Source organism: Seriola dumerili, unplaced genomic scaffold, assembly GCF_002260705.1.
Source record: "Seriola dumerili isolate Sdu_G_001 unplaced genomic scaffold, Sdu_1.0 BDQW01000050.1, whole genome shotgun sequence".
Taxonomy (NCBI): Eukaryota; Metazoa; Chordata; class Actinopteri; order Carangiformes; family Carangidae; genus Seriola; species Seriola dumerili.
The window spans coordinates 3,337,131-3,360,732 of NW_019174305.1; the positions used below are offsets into that span (position 1 = coordinate 3,337,131).

The window sequence follows — 23,602 nt, forward strand, 5'->3', positions numbered from 1 at the left end:
TGAAACAGATAGGTTTTACGGCTCCTCACTCCGTCTGGCTGGTGCCTTTAGGCGAGGTTGGTGCTTTTACTCCTCTGTAAAGGTAAACGGGCTGGGGTGCATGTGGAAAGTTGACATTGTGAATTGAGTTAAGCCAGACCTGTCAAACTATTTAACGCTGATAACGTTAGCCTTACGTTACGTAATTTGCAAGATAGCTAGCTACCAGACATTTAAATTGGCAAAGTAATGTTGAGTTATATTGTTAAGGTGGCTATTCATAGCACTGTGCCTCAGAAATAACGTTACTTAGAAAGTTATGGAGTAGTTGTGTGTGCACGCGCACGTGTGTGCACGTGCGCGCACGCCTTGCATTTAAAATAAACTTGAGAATAGATGGAGGACACTGACTGACAGTGTATTACATCACAACATACCTGAAAATGAAAACATATGTTACGATCTACAAAATAAATTATGTCAATTTATATTAAATAATTGAATAAAAATCACTTATTTTTTAACAGTTTGTAAAAAGACACCTATTATACAATGAAATATTGATAATGAAAACAATGGTTTAAGCAGCTGTTCTGAAACGTTTGACTTCAACTGTGTCTTAAAATATAGCCCAGTGCAGTGTAAGTGGTATTTTAGAAAAACATGGTCAAAGTTTCAAAACTTGACATAAAAATGATCCCTGCAAGTCAAACACCAGGGCTTAAGCTTCCTTCGAACTGATGTCACATTGTTCACACATGCCCTCAAACAGCTGATTATTTTTCAATGTAAAGATAGAGTTCTTCTCAAGAATATATGATTATATTGTTTTCTTCATAGCTGATTCATATGTTGGATAAATTACACTATTATGGTACTCAAAATATATTCCCAAGGTTGGCAGGTTTGGGTTTCTCACTTTGAGCAAACCCCTTCATACATAATAATTTGACCCATTGTTAATATTAAAAAGATATTGATATGTGCTCTTTCAATAACATTACCAAGGGCTCAGTTAAATTTAACAGCCCCAGGTGAGTGAGAAGGCACATTAGACCTTTTTCAGAGCAGACCTTTTGGCATGTCATAGCAGGAAAAGCAGAGGTGTAATTGATAACATTAAAAACAGCCACATACCATGTAGGTGAGCTAGATCCAGGTGCAGGAATAGTGTGGTGTGAAAAATGCCTGTGCCAGGGCACTGGAGTAGGTGAACATAAATGGAGTGCAGCCGTTCAGTACTCCAATTCAGTAAATTCCCTATCACTGCGTGCTAAAAAGTGTGTAGCTGTACTGTGTGCCATGGTAACAATAATAAACACGAGGTTGAAGTTGTCACATTTGGTAAGAAACAGTTTGGTTAGGATTATACACAAAGAATACTTGGTTAGGTTTTGGATAAGATTGTGGTTTGGCGTTTTTTGCCACCAATACTGATCATCTATGACTGAGATCGGCTGATCCACGGCTGATACTGATCATTTTTTGTGTTTTGTTATAGCAGCAACAAGTATCCTACAGTCACTACAACTGAATTACACAATATAATGATTAATTAATTACATGTGTTAATTTATATGAAATAACAGAATTCTTAACAGACTGAAAGAAATTTTTAAGCCTATTCAATAGGCTAAACAGTGTAAATAGTCTAACAAATAAAAGGCAAAATGTGTCAGAACATTAACTCGGTTGCATTATGCAAACTAAAGAATAATAGGATTTGAATTTAGATACAGGCTGCATTCAAATTATATTTTATCATTGCATGCATTGCAGATGGCGTATGTTATATCAGTCTCACACACTTTGTAAAAGTTCCACATGGCCAACAATTTGTATTGTTTTGTTGGCCTGTCTTGCGCCGGCGCAGTGAACAAGGTGGGAGAGGGGACTACACTAAGAAGCACACAGGGCTTTTCTCAGACACAGACACCAGAATGTTAACCACGGGTGAATAGTTTTAAGGTGTTTGGTGACTAAAAGCATGAATTCCAATCTCCTGATCACGTATTTTTAATGATAATCAGGCGATAATGATTGCCAGCTGATCAATCGGGGCATCCCTAGTTAAAATAAGTACTTCAAAACAAAGAGTCTCCTGTGTGAAAGTCGTGTGCTGACCCATCCTTTCAACTATGGGCTAGTTTTTTTTACAGAACAGTGTCCTGCGATTGATGTGCAGTTGTAGTGGGGCCTGTATAGTTTACCTCTCAAGCCCACGCACTAATGTGCTGTATATCTAGGAGGGATGAGTGTTAGCATAACATAACATAGAAAACAAATATTACAAAGTGGACATTAACCTTTTTTAGTAGTGTCGTCAGTTTCTTTGTGCAAGTAAGTACCAATGCAAATGTCAGCCTGTTTTTGAGTGAAATCAACTGAAGAAAGAGTCTGTATGCTCCAGCAAAATATTTTAGCACTCCTTCACCACCTGTGATCCCAGGCATGGTGGTTGACCCCCAGGGAGGCAGCAGGCTCAGGCATGTAATCGATGAACACACAGTAGAGTGAACACAGAGAACATGTCCTTACCTGAGAGGACGTCTCTCCCTGTGTCTCCACAGAGTGATTATGTTTTCATCCATATGGTTGGGGTCACCCATGTATCCTCTGCTGATTCAAGCATTAACATAGAGGTAGTGTTCATTATATGCATTTGGGTGAAAATAATTGATGAATTGAATATTGGAACTGTGTGCTGACTCAGAGGACGTGAAGCTGGACTGTCACATTGTCTGTTAACAGAGTGTGAATTTTGAGGTTGTTGAGACTGCACATGTTTGGCAGGTACTGTAGGCACTTTGTGTGTATTTGATACATGTGTATAGTTCTTCACAGGCTTTCTAGTTGAAAAATGTCACTGTGACTGAAAAGTCACAGTGACATTTCTTCTGTACAGTCTGTATTTATGGATTCCACCATTCATAATGTGTCAGTCTGACACTTTCTCTTCGTGGGAGCAGGCTACCATCACACATTCTGTGTCATAGATATCGGTGATGATGCACTGTGAAGCTCTTGGGGGAAAAAATACAGGAGGTGTAGCGTTTTTCTTTGGGTCTGAACTAAGAAGCCCAGGTACTTATGAAATCATCATGATTTAAAGCTGCATTAACCAATATTGCTATATTAAAAATGTGCTCTGCCAAGCGTTTTAGCATCTTTATGCTCATTGTTTAGGTTTTCTGGCCAGCAGATTTAATGTTATGTTCAGTTTTACCATCATCAGGCAGCTGTTTTTTGCTGACAAACTGATAAACGTGTATGCTACATGCTACAAAGTTAACAACTGGCAGATAAAGAGCAGATATTTTCCGCAGCGGTTAAACGAGACCCAAACAGCAAAAAAGAGACAGAAACATGAATTAAAATGAATGCTAATGACCGTGAGTCTTCTGGTGACTTGATAATGTCATTGTTTTGTTTTCAGCTTGTTTTACTCACCCCAAGTGGCTAAAGAAATCAATTGATACAGATGAAACCGTAATATGTTTGCATGTCGGCTGAGTAGTAGGTAACGTTTTTGACAAAAAATGAAAGTAGCTTTACATTAAGATATATGAGAACATAATAGAAAAGATCTACTGTTGAGGGGTCAAGATTTTAATGAATGTCACTGACTTGCTGACATCTAAGAGACACTGATGTTCAGTCATTTCCTGTGAGCAGGGAAGTGTCCAGACCTGACGTTAGAATTTTACCCGGCTAAAACTAGAGATTTCCAGTCAGAGAGGAGGAGGCTCTCCTCACTGCTGCAGAGCTCCTCTGTGATTCAGGGTGAGAACACAGATTTATTTTTATAATAAAAAAAAGTCACCTCATGCTGCTTTAACAGTACATGTCTGCTGAATGTGTGGAAGCAGCAGAAAAGACTGATGAAACTATGGCTCTAAGAACAGGAACAGCTGGTGCACTGACACCCGCTGTCACCCAGCACTTGATGCCACCATGTTACCATGACAACCGGCTGAGCACCCTCTGTTTCTGACAGCTGTTCCCATGGTGCCTGTGCTTGGCTCAGCCCCTGGACTGCCATTGGCAGGATCGATAGCTTCTCGGGGTCAAAGGTGACGTTAATGACGTTGCTTCTGTGGTGGTGTCATGTTCTTTTTCCATTTGAATTACGGATTTGTGTCAACTCCAGACTGCATTTATCATTAATTTAGGCGAAACCAAAGCCTACTCAAAACATTTTTGTATGAAAACATTCATGTGCAGTTCAAATTCATTCATGGGTGTATTTGAATGTAGAAACATTTCCACTTGAGACCTTTATCTGTGTCTACAGTTACAGAATTCTTCTGGATGCTTTATCACAGTATCTGTTACAGCTGTTCTAAGCTTCACCCTGTCCTCTATTGCCAAGCACAATCAAAACTAGTGATGGAGAATCAATGTGATGGTGTAAAACAATGATTTCATGGTACAGGGATGATCTTCATTATGTTTACCTATTTGACTGAACTTTAAAGCGCCTTGCTTTGGCATGATAGATGGTACCAGGGCTTTGATGTTAAGCCCCTAGGTTATTACGGCTAGTTGTAAAGTCTCCTTCAGGGATTTCTTACAAAACTTCAGCATTTAAACTTAAGCATAACATACCAAATATTTGAGAAAAGTATGTAAGATTTTTGTGTGTAACAGAGGATGTTTCATTCTGTAACCTTGACATCCCTGTGTATTTTTCCAGAAGTAGTGCAAAACAGTTCAGCATGGCTCAGGAGGTAACGCAGGTTGTCAACTAATCGGACAGTCAGTGGTTCAATTCCCCACTCCCCCGGTCTGCTTTTTGAAGTGTCCTTGGGCAGGACACTGAACCCCAAACTCCTCCTGATGTATCATCAGTGTGTGAATGTGTGTGTATGTGGTAGAAAAGCACTGTGTGAATGAGTGAATGTGGCTTCAATTGTAAAGCGCTTCGAGCGGTCGATAGGACCAGACGAACGTCATATATAAGTGCAGTGCAAGTGCAAAGAATCCTTATTTCATTTCTTTCACATTTCATTCAACATTCCTTGTGACATCATCACTGTCCCTGTTCCAACCGTTCCCCGTCTCAGCTGATTGGCCAAGATGCGTCCCAGTCCGCTAGTCACCTCCCTGTTTCATCTGTGCATGGTGGCAGTCTGCTGTGTCTGCTCTAGCACTGGCTACAGACAGCTAGAAAGGCTGTGGTAAGAGGAATGAACAACTCGCTTGTCTTCTCATTTCCTGGACTTGAAAAGGTTCTGTTTGGCATCTTGTGAAATTTTTTTTTTTCCGGGAGACTGTATACTTTGTGGAATTACATAAGGTTTTGTTGGACAACTTGCTTTTTTCAGTGAAGACCGAAAAAGACAACTTCCAATTCTATTCTGTAAAGGCACAGTACTGTTCCTGGGCTTTGGATGGCTTAATGGTGGAAGAGTTTTACTGGTATGATTTCTACCACAAAAAGCTGCTGACACCAGATCAGGTGTTATGTCTTCTACCTCGTTACTACCCAGCAGCTGAGCACTGTAGACGGGAGGACATGTCTGCTTTCAACAGACCCAGGTGATCAATTTAAATTGAAAATCTGTGGGGTTATTGGACTGTTGGTTGGACAAGACAAGCTATTTTAAGTTATTTACCTTGCTATCTGGGGACATGTGATTACAGATTATAGACTAAACTGACTGCTCTGTTACACTTGTATTTATGAATTTTCCAGGGTTTTTCACTCTGAACTATTAATCAGAGAACAGGAGGTGTTCAGTGTTGAAGGCCTGCCACATATTCAACTTCCTTATTAGGGTTAACAGATTTAATATGAATGGCCCATTTTTACTTCAGCAAATCTGTGAATGTCAGTGCAGTGCATTGTCTTGATGAATTTCTCAGTTGACAAATAAGTTGCACAAACGACTGTAAAGCCAGTGTGCTGCCAGAGAATTAACTGGAGTTTGTCTACTTCTACAAATCGGCAAATTAACTGCAAACCTGTGAATGAAGCCATCTCCTTCCTCTCTATCTCTCTCACTCAGAGAGGCAATTAAAGCGCCTGTCTGGGTCCCCTATATGAGCCATGGTATGCTAATGCAGTATTCCTTTGACAGTTTTGTTGAGACAACATTGTGGGTGTTTTCACATGGCCTGATTTGCAATTCACACTTGGGTTATTTCCACCATGGGCGGAAGCAGGGAGGGGAAAGGCTGTGAGCCGCAGAGAGCAAAACTGAGCCGAAGTTTCATTTAATTGCGTGTATGATTTTTTTTGAAAGGCACCTTTCAAGTGGTGCTCTAATTGCCAGTTATTTTGCCCCAACTGAAATGTTGTTCTCAAACATGCGCATGCATTACATTGCTTTCTGTTTCTGTTGGATTTATTTATTTAAAAAATTAATCACCTATACAGAAATTCCTCCACAACCTTTTCTATTTTTGTTTGTATGAATGTATGGATCTCTCAGAACAGCGCTGGAGGGTTACGCTTATCAAAGTACAAAAAGTTTGTGGGTGCATGATGTACCATTAATGGGCAATCTTCAACTTTTCTCTCCCCTCCTCTCAGAACACTGCACCAGCAGTTTGAGAGCTACAAACAGGAGGTGCGTCGCATCGGGGCGGAGACACGACGTCAGCAGACCCAGCAGAAGGATGACGCGCCCACCTGTGGTATCTGCCGCAAGACCAAGTTCGCCGACGGCTGCGGTCACCTTTGCTCCTACTGCCAGACCAAATTCTGTGCTCGCTGTGGAGGGCGGGTCTCTCTGCGCTCCAACAATGTGAGAAACCTGACCTCTGACCTCCTCATTTTTCTTTCTTCCTCTCACACTCACCTCATTCCCGCTATAGTTGATGTACAGTTAGTCCTTCCGCTTCTGTGTGTTTGTTAATGTCTGCTTTTTTGCTTCCTGGTCACACTTTGGTGAGAACAAAGTGTATTGGAAGAATGGCTTGGCACCAGTCATTGGCCCTTCAAGATCCATTTAAGTCTGAGGCTGTAGTGTTGTGGTATGGTTATAAAATGAAACACTTAACCTCACTTGAACATGAAAGCACACCAGTTACAGCATCTGTGTCATCCTGTGTCTCCTGTGACTGCACTGCAGCCATCAAGCACGCATGTCAGGCAGTGACGGTGCTGCTGCTCTCAAGCAACATGTCTAAACTAAGACCAGGACCAGTGAGAATAACAGTTGTGGTTAGCTTGTATTTGCAATTAGCGGTGGGAGATCTTCAACTCAAAATCATCCATGACATACTGTAGGATCGTCAGATTGCCCACTTTTATTTGCAACAGTTGGATTCCAACCTGGCAACCTGGTTTCACATCAAAAAAAGTAGCTAAATGTTCAAAGAATTTCTCTGGACTTTTATCCACTCTTGCAGCATCATCCACTTAGGCCAATGTGCTGTCTATCTCTATGCTCAGTTTGTTCCAGTCACTTATATTTTCACTAAAACACTGCAAAAGACAAAGCTTCCATTGTAAGCTAGCAAGATTAGCTTGCTGAGTTTTGGAACATACTGAATGTATGGACAGACATTAGCACCATCATTCTACAGGCAACTACATGCAGTGAGTATTTAATAGGTTCTGAGTGGTGTATTCCTTTTATCATTAAACATTTATTTTATACTGCTTATTAAAGAGGATAGCAGTGAGGGTGGAAAAGCTATGATGATATGTAAACAAGTGTCTACAGACATGCTGGTGGTGCCGTGAGGCCGTATTTATGCGCAGCGGTGTGCTAAACGAGCTAAATGCTAACTTCAGCATGCTCACAATGAAAATGTTAGCATGCCAGCATTTGCTAATTAGCACTAAACACAAAGAGGTCATCTGAGGCTTATATTCCAGGTGATTGGTCTGAAACTAAATGGCACCAGAGGAAAGTCAAGGAATTATTAATAGATCATCCCATGGGGAACATTAATGTCCAAAGTGCATCCAACTTGTCCAACAGTCAAACAAACAAATAAACAAAACATCTAATAACTTAAACCCATAATGCACCGAAAACACCAAATAGTACCACACTTATTCTACAAACTCAAGCAGCAACGTTATTATAGATCAAAGACCAAAACTATAACGCCCGATTATAACCATTAAGAGGAATCTAGCTCTCTACTACCAGATTGGATCAGTGTAGCATCCATCCATAAACCAAATATGTTTGTGCTATTTTAAGTCCCAGCCCTCTTCCATGCAACCATTCGCTGGGCTCTCCTCCAACCCAAGATAGAGGACCTCCTCCTGGGTGTCTTACCTGACGATGGGCTCTCCACCCTTGGCCTGCTGGTCCCCAATCTGTTCAGAATCCGCCCATCCCAGCTGGGACTCAAACTGGCACCACATGTATGCAGAACTCGAAGGCCAGTGAGACTAGGGGATAAAGATAGTATCCCTGTTGGTAAAGCCATTAATATTACTTTCACAGCAGGCAGGCTGTTACATGGAAATCAAGAGACTAGCAGGATGTTAATGCAATCTATAAATAAAACAAATAAAAACAACAACTAAAGATTCATTCGAAGGGGAATTGTGCTCAAAATAACATCAATCAATATGGCCTTTTTTAATAAGGAAGGTTTTATTATGGAATTTAATGCCTTGAGATGATACTTAGCATCACTTAGAAGTGGAATATCAGGGACCTAAATAATTTAACTCCGTCAAAAGATAGGAGGATTTACTGCAGATGTAATGTAGCCTGCATATATGATTGTCCCATGTGTAATGAGTAACTCTTATTGGAGTGTTTGTGTGTATGTATGCGTTTATGTGAGAGTGTGTTTTTGTCTGTGAGTCTGCAGTGCCATTTTGACATGAAGAATCAATTAATCAAGTAATCTATTTGTGTCCTGTCAAATTAATTGGGATTAGAAGACACCAAATACAAAACATATTTAATACCTCGTTCCTTTGGTATGTTAACTTCTATGTATGTTGCTGAATTTCTACAATTTAATCTATAAAGTTCTTATAAGGGATAAGAGAACACAATTTCTTCTATGTGTGTACATTTGTAAATGGTTGTGTGTGTCTGTGTGTGTATATAATGTGTGGGAGGGATATGTCGGAAGTGAAACTCCTTTAGTCTCAGCAGTGCTTGCCTCTGTCCTGGGTTGTCCAGTAGGCCAAGCAGAATAACAAGATTAGGAGTGTGAGCTTTGTTTCAAAAAACCCCTCTCTCCTGCCTTCAGTGTGTTCATTTACCCCACATCAGCAGCACACTGTGTTTTCCTCCAGCTAGCTTTTAAAGCATGAGTGCACAAGTACTTATGGGTCAGACCACACCCATCTTTGAACACGGCCTTGATTTTCATCTCAATTACACACCTGTAAAGTTTTGTGACTGTGTCTTGCAGGTTGTGGTGCAGTGTCAAAGTCCTCAAAACCTCCTCTGTGGTAGTTCTCGCTAGAGTAGGTGTCGTCAGGACCATGTTGACACACATACACACACACACACACACACACACACAACGTGAAAACAATACCAGCCAGCCACGTTCTTGCAGCTGGTAACAACAAACATTTTTTCTAATCTACCACCAGTGGTCTCTGTAAATGGTCATTTATATTCTGCTTTTATCCACTCGCTTTACAACTTGCCTTTCATTCATTCATTCATGCACAGCTGATGTCAGCAAGCTACCATGCAAATTGCTGGCCTCACCATTGGGGCACTTTGGGGCTCTGCGTCTTGTTTTGAGGACACTTCAGCATGTTGACAGGAGGAGCTCGGATCAAAATGTAGTTTTACATTTGCTAATAGTAACACAGTACCACAAAATGTGACAAATGCCATTTTGAAGCCGTACCAAAGTACCAGGAAAAAGTACAAAATGTCATATGTAGCCTGCATACACAGTATATGTTTTAATGACCCTTATTTGAACCCATGAAAAATACTGAATTCAAGTCAAATACCCCTTAAAAAAGTATTGAGAACCACTTTAATATCAGTTCTCAGAAAACATGTCACACATGTACATGTTACTATTATTACTAAAATTAAAATGTTGTTGTAAAAATATTAGGTAATAAACTTTTATTGTAATAATTCATCAGTTCCTGTTGACAGAGCAGTGCAGTGCTGCCCTGTGCCCTGCAGAAGGCATCACAGCAACAAGCAGATACAGACGCCATCCAAGCTCCCCCCTCCACTCCACACTGTAATGGACATACTGTGTTATTAAAGCAGAATTAGGAGTCATAGATTTATTAATTTGTCTTGTTGGAGTTACATTAATTCATAGGGTTCATTAAGTAGTAAAATTAAGTAAAATCAACCTTTGTACCTCTTTGAATCCTGACATCAAAACAAAGATAATCAACTATTATGCATCTTAATGATCATTCCAAAGTTGTTTTTTATTTTGCCCTATCAGCAACATTTTAGGAGATTTCATTAAAGCATAAGACAGAAGAAGCAACAAAGTGACTTTAACATGTGAATATTTGATAGATTAAAAGACACGGAATGATTTTCTATGACAGTATATTTCCAGAAAGTTGGTTTAGTAAAGTTAAGGGTTGTGGAAGAATGCTCCATGTTGCTTTTGGTGTCCCAGTTTCCTCTGTGCTGAGGAGCTGTGACACATCCCAATGTTGTCACAGGTCATGAATCACTCCTAGGCCATGCCAAGCTGGGTCATGCATGTCGCTGCACCCTAACATGTCAGTGGTCACTTACATTCACATACTGTTGTCCTGACTGCCTCAGACTGTCACTGAATATGAAGTATGTGTATCAGTTCTGCAGAATGTGATTAACAAATGTTTGCACCACACCCCCCCCTTCCCTTCCTCCTTTATTTTTTTTCCATTCTTTTCCCACAATCTGTCAAATCTCCTGTTTCACAAACTCACCCTCTCTGCATCTTTATTTCTTTTATGTTCTGTCATATCTTTCCCTCCTTTCCTTCCTTGCTCCACTTCCTCCCTCACTTTTCTCAATTCTCACTGCTACCTGGACTGCATGCATCAAAGGAGGACAAAGTGGTTAGCATCTTTTTTGTGTTCTCTCTGTGCTGTGAATATGATGTCTGTGCAACCTGAAGGTAAAAATGCTGGCTGTGTTCAAATCTGGAGCTGAGATCTCTCTTGTCTGTTTTCAAGCTGACTTCTACTCTGGAAAAGTGACGTAAAAATATTTCTAAATTTAGTTTCTTTCTTGTTGGCCAGACCTATAATTTCTCAGCTGAAAGAAAGAGGGTTGAAAAACCTACATCAGATGCAAGAGAGTGAGCTATTGGATTGGAATGGAGCCAGTGTGTGTACAAATCCACTTATGGATTACTGACTTAACTAAACAGAGGGAGTCCCTGATAGTTCATAGTTTCTGTTAACTTTGATTTCTCAGAGAAATTACTGTACTGTGTGGGGCGGAGCCACCTGGAGCTATTGTGTCCACAGCAGATTTGTTCTCTAGCGTAAACCCTGACTAATTCTATGTCCATTGTCTGTCTCCTCCCCCTCCAAAGTGTCTCATAGTGAAGGACAGGGTAAGGCTTGCTGGGTTTTGCTGCATGGGTCACTACTATTGTCTCCCCTTCACACTCGGGTCTGTGCTCATTCACAGCATCAGAACAGGAATTCAGACCCACAATCAGTTTTTGTCCCACAGATCAATGTGGATAAGCAGTCCCAGGGCAGCTGGCTGGTGATCGTGCATCACTACTCTAATTCTGAGAATGAATGCAGACCCTGAAAATTTAACTGGCGGGCAGAGTGAGCATGAGCCGTAATATAGGCTGTCTGCAGGGGTGTCTGAATTGTCTGACCCATCCTGACCCCTCTTCCTATGGCTATAGGCATGGCTGTGCTGGGAGGGGGGAAATAGTTACTGTGATAAACCAAAAAAAAAAAACGGGGACGATGGATTGGCATTTAAGCTGGCATGCGTATGAGAAAGCACTCTAACCTACAGACTTTTTATCTGAATGCATAATGAATGCACACTCATGCCTGTGCATGCTTTCCCTGCCTGTGTGTTTTAGACCAGACCAGCCTTGCCATAGGGAGACGGGAGGGGCCCAGGTATATGTTCCACTTTGTCCACTTCCCCTTAATGCTTGGTCACTGCAAAGTTTTGACAAAATGTTGTTACTGCTGCGTCCTGTCTGAAAGTCTGACATGAGGAAGGGAATGGCAGTAAGTTTTAGTTTGGGATGGTGCTCAATCTTTTTATTGTTAGAAATAGGATTCATCATGTTTCTTTACATATGCACCCAGGTAAGGCAGCAGCTGAGTCAGAGTAGAAAAGGTTGACTCATGTCCTTCATGCAGACTTTGGTGCGCTGCTTATGCAATATCTTCTCAGTTATATGAGATTAAAATCCAAGAATCAAGATGACCTGGTCTTAGCTCAAGTATGATAAACAGATTGACATTTTTCTTCAACAAGAATTGGCAGTCCACTCATAGCCTATCGATCATAACTAGGCACGACTGGTGGAATTTTGGAGGGTCTTTTTTATTGCCTTTCCGAAAACACAAAAGCCGAAGTGTAAGGAATCGATTAAAGAGTGTGTTTATCTTCTCACATATGGACTGTGCGGTATTTCCCCATTGTATGGAACAATTCAGGATGCTGTCAGATTTGATGCTAGTAGCTCTGATCTACATTTTATTGATTTTGGGGATGTTTACACTCCATCAACCCGAGCATTATGTTTGACAAACACTAACACAAGTTAGTCCTCAGCCTTAAGGCCTATCCCTTGAGTTACAAGCTTTACCCATATTCTTGTAGCATGATATCATGTATGTAGCCATGAAGTGCATATTTATGATCATTTTAACAAGATTTTCCTTTTTTAAAAGGAGTCAGCAGGAAACATTAAAAAGTCAGCATGTGATATTGCTTTTAAACAACTCATGAAGCTAATGTTAGCTTAATTACCTAGCACGTTATAGCTGGTAAAATCTACTAGGAACAGTTGCTAGCTAGAAATTACAAGCTTACTTTTGTTTAGCTCTGTCTGAAATCAAAGACCCATTGTTTCAAAAATGTCTAGTCATTTAGTGGTAGTGCTGTACATCATTTTGAAAGAAAAAATAATGGGGAAAACGTTTGTATGTTTGCTCTTAAAGTGAAATATTTAAAGCATTGTACTTAATATTGAACCGCCCTGAAATGAAAGGATAGAATAGTGCTTTTTATATTTTTGTGTCTGGAACTGAAAGTCACTTGCTGGATGGACTTTTTAGTAAACAGAGCACATCATTAAATACCAACATTTTCAAGTTTAATTTCATTTTCAGTATGTGAAAGAAAGGCTAAGCTCAGCTCTCAGAAGTGTGTGCAGAAGCTGGTGTGTATATCATAGCCCTGTGTCAAAGCTGCCTTGCTATTGCTGGTGCTGTAGCTTGTTAATGGCCGAATGTTTGTTTATGTCTGTTTAATGTCAGCTCCAGATGGCTTCCAGAAACCGCTGACAATCTGTCTCCTCTGTAGAGGAGCACTGCCTCCCAGTGGAGAGCAGGCAGGCGCAGGGGCCTAACACACACCACACACACACACACACACACACACACACACACACACACACACACACACACACACACAACACACATACACACAACACACATACACACAACACACTCTCTCTCTCTCGCTCTACTTAGTGTCCAAAAAAATCATGCACATAAATGTACATAAGCACTGATGAATGGACAACACTCACACATTATAGATTAAAACAAGTCTAGGAAGTACAGTCATCATAACTTCCTGTACCATCATTAATGGTAATTAATACCAAATTAAGATTTTTTTTTTATAATAATCTGGGCCAAATAGATCTGTGGTGTTACTGGTGTTGTAAAATAAAGCTTAGAGTGTCACCCAGGCATTATTCAGTACATGGTTGCAGCTGTTTGTTACGTTTACTTGTAAGTATTTGTTTCTCTTGTGTAGTCTGAAGACACCTATAGACACACATGCTCAGATTCACACTGATACATTCATACAGAGTCTTGCTCGCTTACTGCATCAAGCTGACACTGCACTTTTTACTGGAAGGGAGGATGCACTGCATAATCTCAATCATGTTTCTCAGTACTAGATGACTAACCCACTGCTCTCTCCTCCTCCTCCTCCTCCTCCTCCGCTTCCTCCTCCTCCTCCTCACACTCCACTCCTCTCCTGTTATACAGTACTGTCTCTGTAGCGGGCCTCTGTAACACTCTCTCTCTCTCTCTCTCTCTCTCTCTCTCTCTCTCTCTCTTTGTGCTTTCTCTTCTGTCCATCCTAAAGCATCTCCATTTAACTTTTTATCCCCCTCTTTCATTATCTGTCCCTATTCTCTTTCTCTTCTCTCTCTCTTCCTGTGTACCTACCAACATATCATGTGTTCATAAGACTGACAATTGATGACAACCACTCTGGCCTTCATGTAAGGCTTGTATGTCTAATAATAGGACCTCCTTGACTGGATCTGGCAAAAGCCAAAAGCAACATTCTCAAAATGAACCTTTTAATGTTGTGAAGTGCTTTGTAATACTGTTGCTGCTCCTATTATTATCATCCTCACTGAAAAGTCATGAGTGAAAAGTGAAAGCCTACATATGAATTCAAAGCCCAGCTAACATCCTCACTTGCCAATTTCATTGCTGAAATTAGGCATCATCACTAAAAAGGGCCAGATGGGGGAAGGGCAAGTGACACAAACAGTCAGAGAGATACAGGTTAAGCAAACAGTAAAATTATTACTTATTATACTTACTTCTATGACCTACCCTACTCACTGTAATCATGTGTACTGTTTTCCTGAGGAATGAGGGAGTAAAACCGACATTTCAGTTTCTGCTCATGTTCAGTTTTATCTTCAGATGAAGTGGTTTTGAAACTGTTGGCGTTGGTGGCATCATTTGCTCCCTGATGGCTTACAGGGTTTGGGTTACTGTCATCTCTAGGGTTGGGTACCGATGAAAAAAAACCAATACTTTTAAAACTGTATTGGTGCCTAAACAGTACCTGAACCAATTACTTAAAAAATGATCACAAAACAGTGGTCAACAACAGCTTTTTTAATTGCCAATAATTTGATAACTTGTTAGTTTTTTTATTAAATGCAAGACTTGCAAACAGCATTGCATTACTAACCTCAGGAAAGGCGGCTGTCATCATCCCATAGCTGGAGCCAGGGATGCCCACCTGCCATGCTTGGCTTGGGGTCATACAAGCTGTCGAATATGGTTCATCCTCCTCTGTGTTACTAGATGCTTCATTGAAGTTGAAGTGTTCCCCCTTTACACACAATTGTTTTAAATTGCACGTCGCGGTGTTGGAATCATTTCGAGTGAAATACAGCCACATTTTGGTTTGTTTCGGTTTTTGGCATTTCAAGCATGTTCATCATAGGTAATAGCTAACGGTAGGCTGGTGATAGCACGTGAGGTTTCTGTTGTCTGTAACGTACATTTCAAAACACCGACAGTTCAGGCATTTAAGTGGCACTGAAATCTGCATTTTGATTCGTTATGGCTGTATAAGAACCGGCGCCACATTGATAATGGGTTTCAAGACCCAACCCTGGTCATCTCCCTGCTGTTAACTGTCTAATAAAGGACAATACAAAAATATGCTTTTGTATATGTTTTTAATATGATATATATAGAAAAAACCTTGTCACTCTCAACACTTGATATCTCATGAAAGAGAGATCATGAAAATAGTTTGAAAGATACAACCAACTGCTGGTAAAAATTCAAGTTTAGATTTTTCCTCAAAGGTTTGTGTAGGAGACGCTGTGTGACCAAATCATGGAGTAACATCTGCACTGAGGTCACAGACGGACATCGATAATAAGGATTGAAGTTGTCTTCATAAATTGCTTCAGGAGTGGTGATGTAGAGAGATGAAAGAGTCTTCTCCATGATTCTGTGATCAGAAATGTAAAAGCAGTGTGGATTTAGAGCCACAACAGCTCTGCTTTTCTTTCAGCCGTCCTCGCCACTGAATGCCCTCCTGCTTTCAGAGTTGATCTATCACCTTATTAGAGGAAATGGAGCATTATGTCTTTTGCGGCCGTCTTTCTTCCCACCATTCAGGATTTACCATTCCCTAAACGATGGCAGTTTACACCCAGTGCTGCCTCATATGTCATTCTGTTGAGGTGTGTGTGTGTGTGTGTCTGTGTGCGTGTGTGTGTGTGTGTTGAGGGCGGGGTCACACACGCTGACTGAAAGCCAACCACCCCCTCCCCACTGCTCCGCCACCCCCAAGGCTCCCATCTATTCTGCCCATTTAAGGAAAAGCTGATGTTCACACAATTCAGGCCTAAATGAATGCTGTTCTGTGAACTGCTGTTGAAGGCTGTTGCTGCTGCTGGCAGAGCTGTGGCAGGGCACGCCTTCGCCGTTTTGTCAGCAGATGGTTGGAGCGGTGCTGGCGGTGGGGGATGAAGGGAAGGAGCTGGGGGATAGAGAAGTGTGAGTGACAGGTGTGTGGTGTCTTCATTTGTAAAGTCAGCCAGGTGTGTCAGCTGAGCTGGAAGGTGAGGAGATAGAAAAGGAAAGTAAGAAGGAAATCAGAGAGGAAATGAAAAGAGTGGAGCGGAGGAAATGGAAAGGAAAAAGAGAGAGGAGGGGACGAAAACAAGAGGGGAGGAGAGGAAAAGAATCAAAGATGGAAAAGAAAATAAAGGGAGAAAAGCAAAAGCAAGGAGATGAGGGGAAAGGAAGGAGAGGATAGGGAGGGAAAAGGGGAGAGGAGAGCAAGGGAAAGGGAACACAAAGCAAGAAACAACATAAATGGAAAGGAAAAGAGGGGAGAGGAAATAAAGAGGGGAAGGAAAGCAAGGAGACAGAAGACATTAAGGGAGAGAGGAGAGTATGGGAAATAAAAGAGAAAGGGAAGGGAAAGGAAATAAATGACAAGGGAAAGATGAAGAGAAATAAAAGGAAACAAACAGGAAAGGCAAGAGAAGTAAAGGAAAGGACAGAAAGGAGAGGGGAGGAAGAAAAGGGAGAGCAAATGAAAGGAGAGGAAAAGACAGGATGACAGAAAAGGAAAACAAAATGAGCAAAAAAATAAAGAAAAGGGGGACAGGGGTCTATATATCTTTATGGTACTTCTGCTTTTTTTTAGGTTTCTCTGCTGTCATTGTTCAGTACTGATACACACTCTGTTTCTTTCTCAGTTTTACAGGCACACACACACATACACACACACACACACACGGAGCTTTCTCTCACTAGCTCTTCTCGGTGATTTGGTTACCATGGAGAAGCACATTTTTTAGGCAGAAGGAGGTTGACATTATTACATGACAGAGATGGCACTGCTTATTCTCCACACACAAACACAAACACACACACACACATACATACATACACACACACACACACACATCTTGCCTTCAGGCAGTCGCCCACGCCACGCTCTTCTAGGCAAGAAGGCTTCAGAAATGTCCTACATATACATACTGTACACATATCTGCGCACACACACAAACACATTCTCACAGCACATCGCGCTCCACAGCAGTGAGGCAGTGAGAGGAACTCGAGGTGACACTAGAGTGGGCTGCCTCTGGACGGATGCAGCTGATTGGTTGGTTTAACTGAGGCTCTGACATCACGCTCTGGCTGGCCTGGCAGCGAGCACCACTGCACATACATGCATGTGTCTCACACACACTATAGGGTGGTGTTTCTGCATCTTATGTACATAAACAAACACACACACACACACATAATTAATTCCCCCTTCAGTATCTTTCAGGCTATTCAGGAACACTGAGCACAATCACACCAGTAAAGGATTATATGTATTATATCCTGTGTGTGTGTGTGGTTGTGTGTGTGTGTGCATGCCCATGTGTTCTATAACTTTATTGTTCACTATAAAGTGTAGGCCTTGCAGCACATAACAAACATATGAAGGCGTACCATTCTCCTTTGGTTTGAGAACAAAGTGGGACATGAACAGTCGTCCTGTGATGTGCGTTTTTCTATATGATGCTCTAATTCAGGGATTAAGCTAGTGGATTAGAACATATCCTTCTCTGCATTGGCAGTGACTAGCAAAATAAACTAACTGTATTTTTTTTTTTTTAAATTTAGTCTTGGTATTGATCCCGCCTCGAAAACTGTAACTATTTGAGTCCTTTTAGTCATCAGATGATATTGAATATTTCAGTCAATCTAATTTAGCTAAAACCAATAATTGCTTTTCATTTTAGTCAATTTTGATCTTATTATCCGATGAAATATACAGGTTGGATGAGTAAGAATGCAGCTTTGCAGAAAGTGTCTGGTCTATTGGTCTGATGCTATCAATGTAAGGAATACATCTACGCATTGAACATGTTCGAATTTGCATATTTATTTTGATCCAATCGACAACCGGCCCTCGGGGCCCAATACTCACAGTTATACTAACTGTTATAAAACAATGACAGTGCACACACAATCAAATGTTCTGAAACTACTTTTTTATTACCCAAGGTACAAACCTACCTTTTGAACAATGGAAATAAAAGTAGTTAATCTAATAAAATTGAAAATACTGTACACACACCAATTGCTATCTGCTTGCATTAAAAAATAAAAATGAATAAAAGATCTGAGATCAGTGTTAACAAAGGAAAAAAAATATCCGTGCCAAGTTATTCCTCACTGTGCTCCATGCTGCGCTGACTGTGTGCTGTGGCCAGTGTAGTCCAGATATGACAAATGCAGCATGAGATTTTGGTAAAGTTAATAATTTTTATATAACGTTTTAGTCTTCCCTGTTTTCATCAGCGATATTGCATGTTGATATAGACACAGTTAGCGTTTAATGACATAGGTGCAGTATCGTCATTATCTCGTCTTAGTCAAGGAAGAAAAGGTAATTGACGAACATATTTAGTCATAGTTTTCATTAATTAATTAATATAAGTATATAAGTGAATTAACATTAGCTGTAAGGTCAGTTAGTGTCCTTATAGTGTCTCTGATTGAGATACTTTTTTAGTATTAAGCGTACCATGTGAAATGTGTCCATAGCACCAGTTATTGAAAACTGTCAAATATCAAAGGTTTGCATAAAATGTCAAAAAGGGTTTTTATAACAAAACATGTTTAAATTCTTCAAAGCAAGGTATTGAAAAAGACTGGCCACATCATATAGCCCCCAGAATCAAGATTTTCAGTAGCTCATGCTGTAGGGCTTCATATTAAAGAGCTGAAAATTGCTTCAGCAGTTTAGAGGTGTGAAGAATGGTTTGACTATTTCCATTTGGCTGAAATGTGAGAGGTCCAATCGACACGTTTGTTTCAGTAAATTTTACTGCGCATAAAATAGCGGATATCCCATCCCGCACTGGGAAAGAACAGTGAACCTGTGTAGTTCTGTCTGAGGGGGATGATGGAGGATGGGGGCACTATAGGTTAGAAGTTATGATTGTGAGCTGGTGTGCGTAGCTGATGATGAGTTGAATAATGGTGAGGAGCTGAAAGGATTACTGGCCAGTGGTAATCTGTTGCCCCTCAGCTGAGGTAAAGAGGTGGAGAAAGACAGAGAGAGAAAGAGACTGTAGTGTGTAGCTGGGCGGCTGCCTGACAGCTGTGGGTCGTGCAGGCAGTGGATTTACTTTAGATTAGTCTGGACATGCGCCAACTAGGATTCAATCAGGCCAAGATGAATGTGCGCGCTGAAGGCTAACTGCTAACTGCTAAACTGATTGCTAACGGTCCATCCCACTGGCCATCAAGGAGCAGTATTTTTGGGGTTTACTAAAGGTCCCAGAGGTGCTCTGTTTTTAACTTGTGCCGTGATTCCTAGGTGGAATATAAGGGACGACTGTGTTTCCCCTTGTTTTGGATTTATTCTCTGGAAATATAAACCGCTGGGATTATAAATACGGAGGGAGATAAATCCTGTTTTTGTGCTGTCGAAGTGAGGTGATATTCAGTAGCCATGGCCACATGTGAGTATATGCTGTTGTCATTTAGAGGCTGAAGAATCTAATTTTATCAATGCTTCTGTACATGTCTCAGATCATCAATTTTCCATTTGTAATGGTGCATTTTACACACTTTTAGAGTCTAAATCACAGGAAACCACTGGCTGCATGTGCAAAGACGATGCACTGACCAGAAACATGTTAATATTCCTCCTTTGAGATAAAACAATACATATATATACAGAACAATGCAATTTACAGTTCAATTTCTCTCATTCAACTACTCTTTGTAGTCCTCTAAATTGACATATGATATATAATATAATAATATAAGCCTATTGGATCAATCTGAAAGCAGTAATTTTTATTAATCGGCTATCATCGGCTTAATCAGTGCTTATTTTATTGTCATAAAACTGACAACATTAGAGCCACAGGGCAGGTGAAACACAGCTTCTAAAGAGGTTTCTGTAGTTTAAAAAAAAAGAAAAAGCAGTACAGATCATATGATAGCCTTTGCACAGCTGTATTCACTGATGATGTTGAAATGGTAAAACAGCACAGTCTGTCATATCTGAGTGCTCTTTAATATTTGATAAGCTGTAGCAAAGGAAGGAGGGAAAAGCATGTGGGGGAATACCAAGATTTTTTTTTTCCATTTTGTAAAGATGAGCTGCCGCCACTTATTGTATGGAAGCAGGCGTTTGTGAAACATGATAGACACAACGAGGCTTTTAGGAGAAGCTGTATCTGTCTCGCATAAAATGAATACTTCTGCATTTGTTTGGTTCAGTGTTCAATAAAAGTAATTTGTGTTGTGTAAATGTTGACAGTCCCACAGATCTGTATATCACAGGCATGCCTAAACACTTTTTTTTATGAATTATTCCATTTGTTTATTGTTATTCTCGAGTGCTGCTGAACCCAGCTTGCAAACACGTTTGTCTTTTTAACCCCTGTAGGTAATGTGGGTATGCAACCTGTGCCGTAAGCAGCAGGAGATTCTCACCAAATCAGGAGAATGGTTTTCGGAGTCAGGGGTGCGGCCGGGGAGCCTGGGCACCTCCTTGAACGACCCAGCCACGGGAGGTGAGGCCCAACGGGACAGGAAGCTACTGCGCTCCAGGTCCCAAGCCCCGCCTTCCAGCACCAAGACCAGCGCGGGGCCAGACGGGACACAGCCGCCCACTGGTATCACTGCTCCCAAGGGTGCTGACATCATGCCTAGCTCTCGCTCCCAGAGTGAACCACCCAGAGAAAAGTAAGGCATCAGAATACACACAAACACAGCTTCTGTGATGCATTTAATCTGTATGCTGCAGGAGCTGCCACTGGTGGAGGTTTTACATGTACAATCTGTACCTTATTTCATTAACATGATGGGAATTGGAGAATATTTCTCTAAAACAGAGAAAGCTAGCACTGCTTCGGGGCTGAGGATCCATTTTTCTGGTATATTAGCTGAAGCTGCTGTTGTTTTTTTTAATCCCTGTGGTAAAAAAAAAAAAAATTAGATCTGTGTCTGCTCTAGCTTAACCAGTGGAGAAGCTAGGTCAGAGGTTTTAGTCTTGAGAGGTCTTTGATTCAATCCCTTTGTTTTCATTTGGTGGGTGAGTTAGGTAAGCATTCATCACTGTTTGATCTGTTCATCTAAAAGTGACTGAAGCAAGGTTTTACAAATATAGAAAGGATATTTCTCTTCTCAGCATTTTATCCATATTACAAAATCCAACAGTGCTCAGCTGTTGTCGTGGAAATGATGCACCTGTGCTTGTGTCTGTGTCTGCAGACTACACTGGTATAACGAATCATCTTCTCATACAGGAAAAGGCCGGTTTCCCTCCATGAACAAAATGGTAAGGGAGGCATGGGGCGTGGTAGTGGCAGGAGACCTGCTGGGAAGTTGCCGTCTCAGTCATCCCTGGATGAGCGGGTGGGCCCTGGGGACAGAGGAGAAAGACGGCTGGGTGATGGACGGAGGCTGGAGAAGATCCATTCTCAGGACTACGAGGATGGGGAGGACTTGGGTCGTGCAGAAACACACCGGAGACGGCCAGAGGACGAGGAGCAGAGGGAGCGGCAGCGCCGTGAGGAGGAGTTCCAGAATCGTTACCGTAGTGACCCCAACCTGGCCCGATACCCAGTGAAACCACAAAAGGAGGAGCAGGAGATGCGCATGCACGCTAAGGTGTCCAAGGTACGCCACGAACGGCGACACAGTGATCTGGCGATCAATGAGGTTGGACTGGGACCTGGTGAAGGAGGAGGTGGAGGAGGCAGCGCAGGTGAGGTGCCTGAAAACCGTCTGGCCAGGAGGGGCGGAGGTGGGGAGGGAGACCGCAAGGCCATCCTGGAGAACCACCGAGCCTACTCTGTGGATAGGACCGTGGGGGTAGGAGGGGGGCCTCCGCCTTCTGGAGGTGGATTGAGATCAGGGCCCCAACCTGGGGGACCGGTGCCTCCAGACTGGGGTCCGAACAAGGGCCGCCTAGAACCTGGTACAACACGGACACCAAGGGACAAAGGTGGGGATAACCTGCTGAGGAAGGACTCCCAGAGCTCGGACCAGTCGGAGTCTTTGCGGCCGCCCCCTCCACGGTCATACAAGAGCAAGCGCGGAGTCAACAAGAGGCAGATGTCCATCAGCAGCTCAGAGGAGGAGGGCGGCTCCACGCCCGAGTACACCAGCTGTGAGGACGTGGACATGGAAAGCGTCAGCGAGAAAGGTCAGTCATGTACTTACTCCACTAGTTTACTAAGCTAAATCGATCCCAACTTGCACCTTACATTGTTTGCTCTCATCCATTTCCCTCCATTAGACACTGTTGCTTATAGTTGTTTGTTGAAGCTGCCTCGCTGTCTTGCTGTTTTTTTGCTACTCACCAAAAGTTGATAATAAGCTGCTGCAGTTCTTACGTACCTCACATGCTCATCCTTAACATACACATGATCCGCATTCTGCCTACATGAATTATAAAAGACCTGGATTCATCTACATTGTTTGTCTTCTCATCATTGATAAGAGGACTCTCGGACTGTATCACCTACTGTATACACAGTGTGGTGTGGCCACGATTAGAAACACAGTTGTAACAAGTTTTCTTATAATTATATTATACTTATACTCTTGAGATAATAATTGGATAATAATAATAATTTTAACCTGTAAAAGAACTGTTATTCAGATGAAAGATTCAGTTATCCTAAAACATATAGGTAAAGGAAGAATATCATGATAAAGCTCCTTTCCATTTAATGTCTTCCACCTTCCCACACTTTATGGCCATATTCTCATGGCCCCAGCTTCTAAAATAGGCTTGGTAGTAGAATTACGATAATGTGCAAAAAAAAAAAAAAAAAAAAAAAAAAAAAAGAAAAAAGAAAAAAAGCGTGAGATATTTTGGCTGGTAAGATTATTCTAATACCAACACATTCTAATTTCGGACTGTAAAACTATACGATAAGTGATAGGATGAAGCACCCACCCAGCACACAGTGCATTACTATCCCTGTGTGTCATCTACACCTCTGCGCTGTGGCTAAACCCTGCTGCTCCCAGGACAGCTCTCATTTATTTGGAGAGTTCCTGTGATTTAGGCCAGCAGATTTGTGGAATTAGGTCAGTGGCTCGCTTGCTACGTAATGCTTCGCAAACAGCCAGCTGCACTACGGCCAACTATGGACCACCAGCTAAAATCAAGCCCGGTTGTGGTTGCATGCTGTATGGTTACTGGTGGTTTCTTGG

At 41.5% G+C, this 23,602-nt stretch overlaps 1 protein-coding gene across 5 annotated transcripts in view; it reads left to right on the forward strand.

The window, feature by feature from the left end:
• Positions 1 to 23,602, forward strand: part of LOC111217884 (regulating synaptic membrane exocytosis protein 1-like) — a 76,805-nt gene that overhangs the window by 17,870 nt on the left and 35,333 nt on the right. For all 5 annotated transcript variants that reach the window (XM_022739900.1, XM_022739902.1, XM_022739903.1 and 2 more), the window contains exons 2-4: positions 6,518 to 6,731; positions 20,820 to 21,118; positions 21,682 to 22,583. In XM_022739900.1, the coding sequence (XP_022595621.1) occupies positions 6,518 to 6,731; positions 20,820 to 21,118; positions 21,682 to 22,583 (1,415 nt within the window). The remainder of the gene's footprint in view (positions 1 to 6,517; positions 6,732 to 20,819; positions 21,119 to 21,681; positions 22,584 to 23,602) is intronic.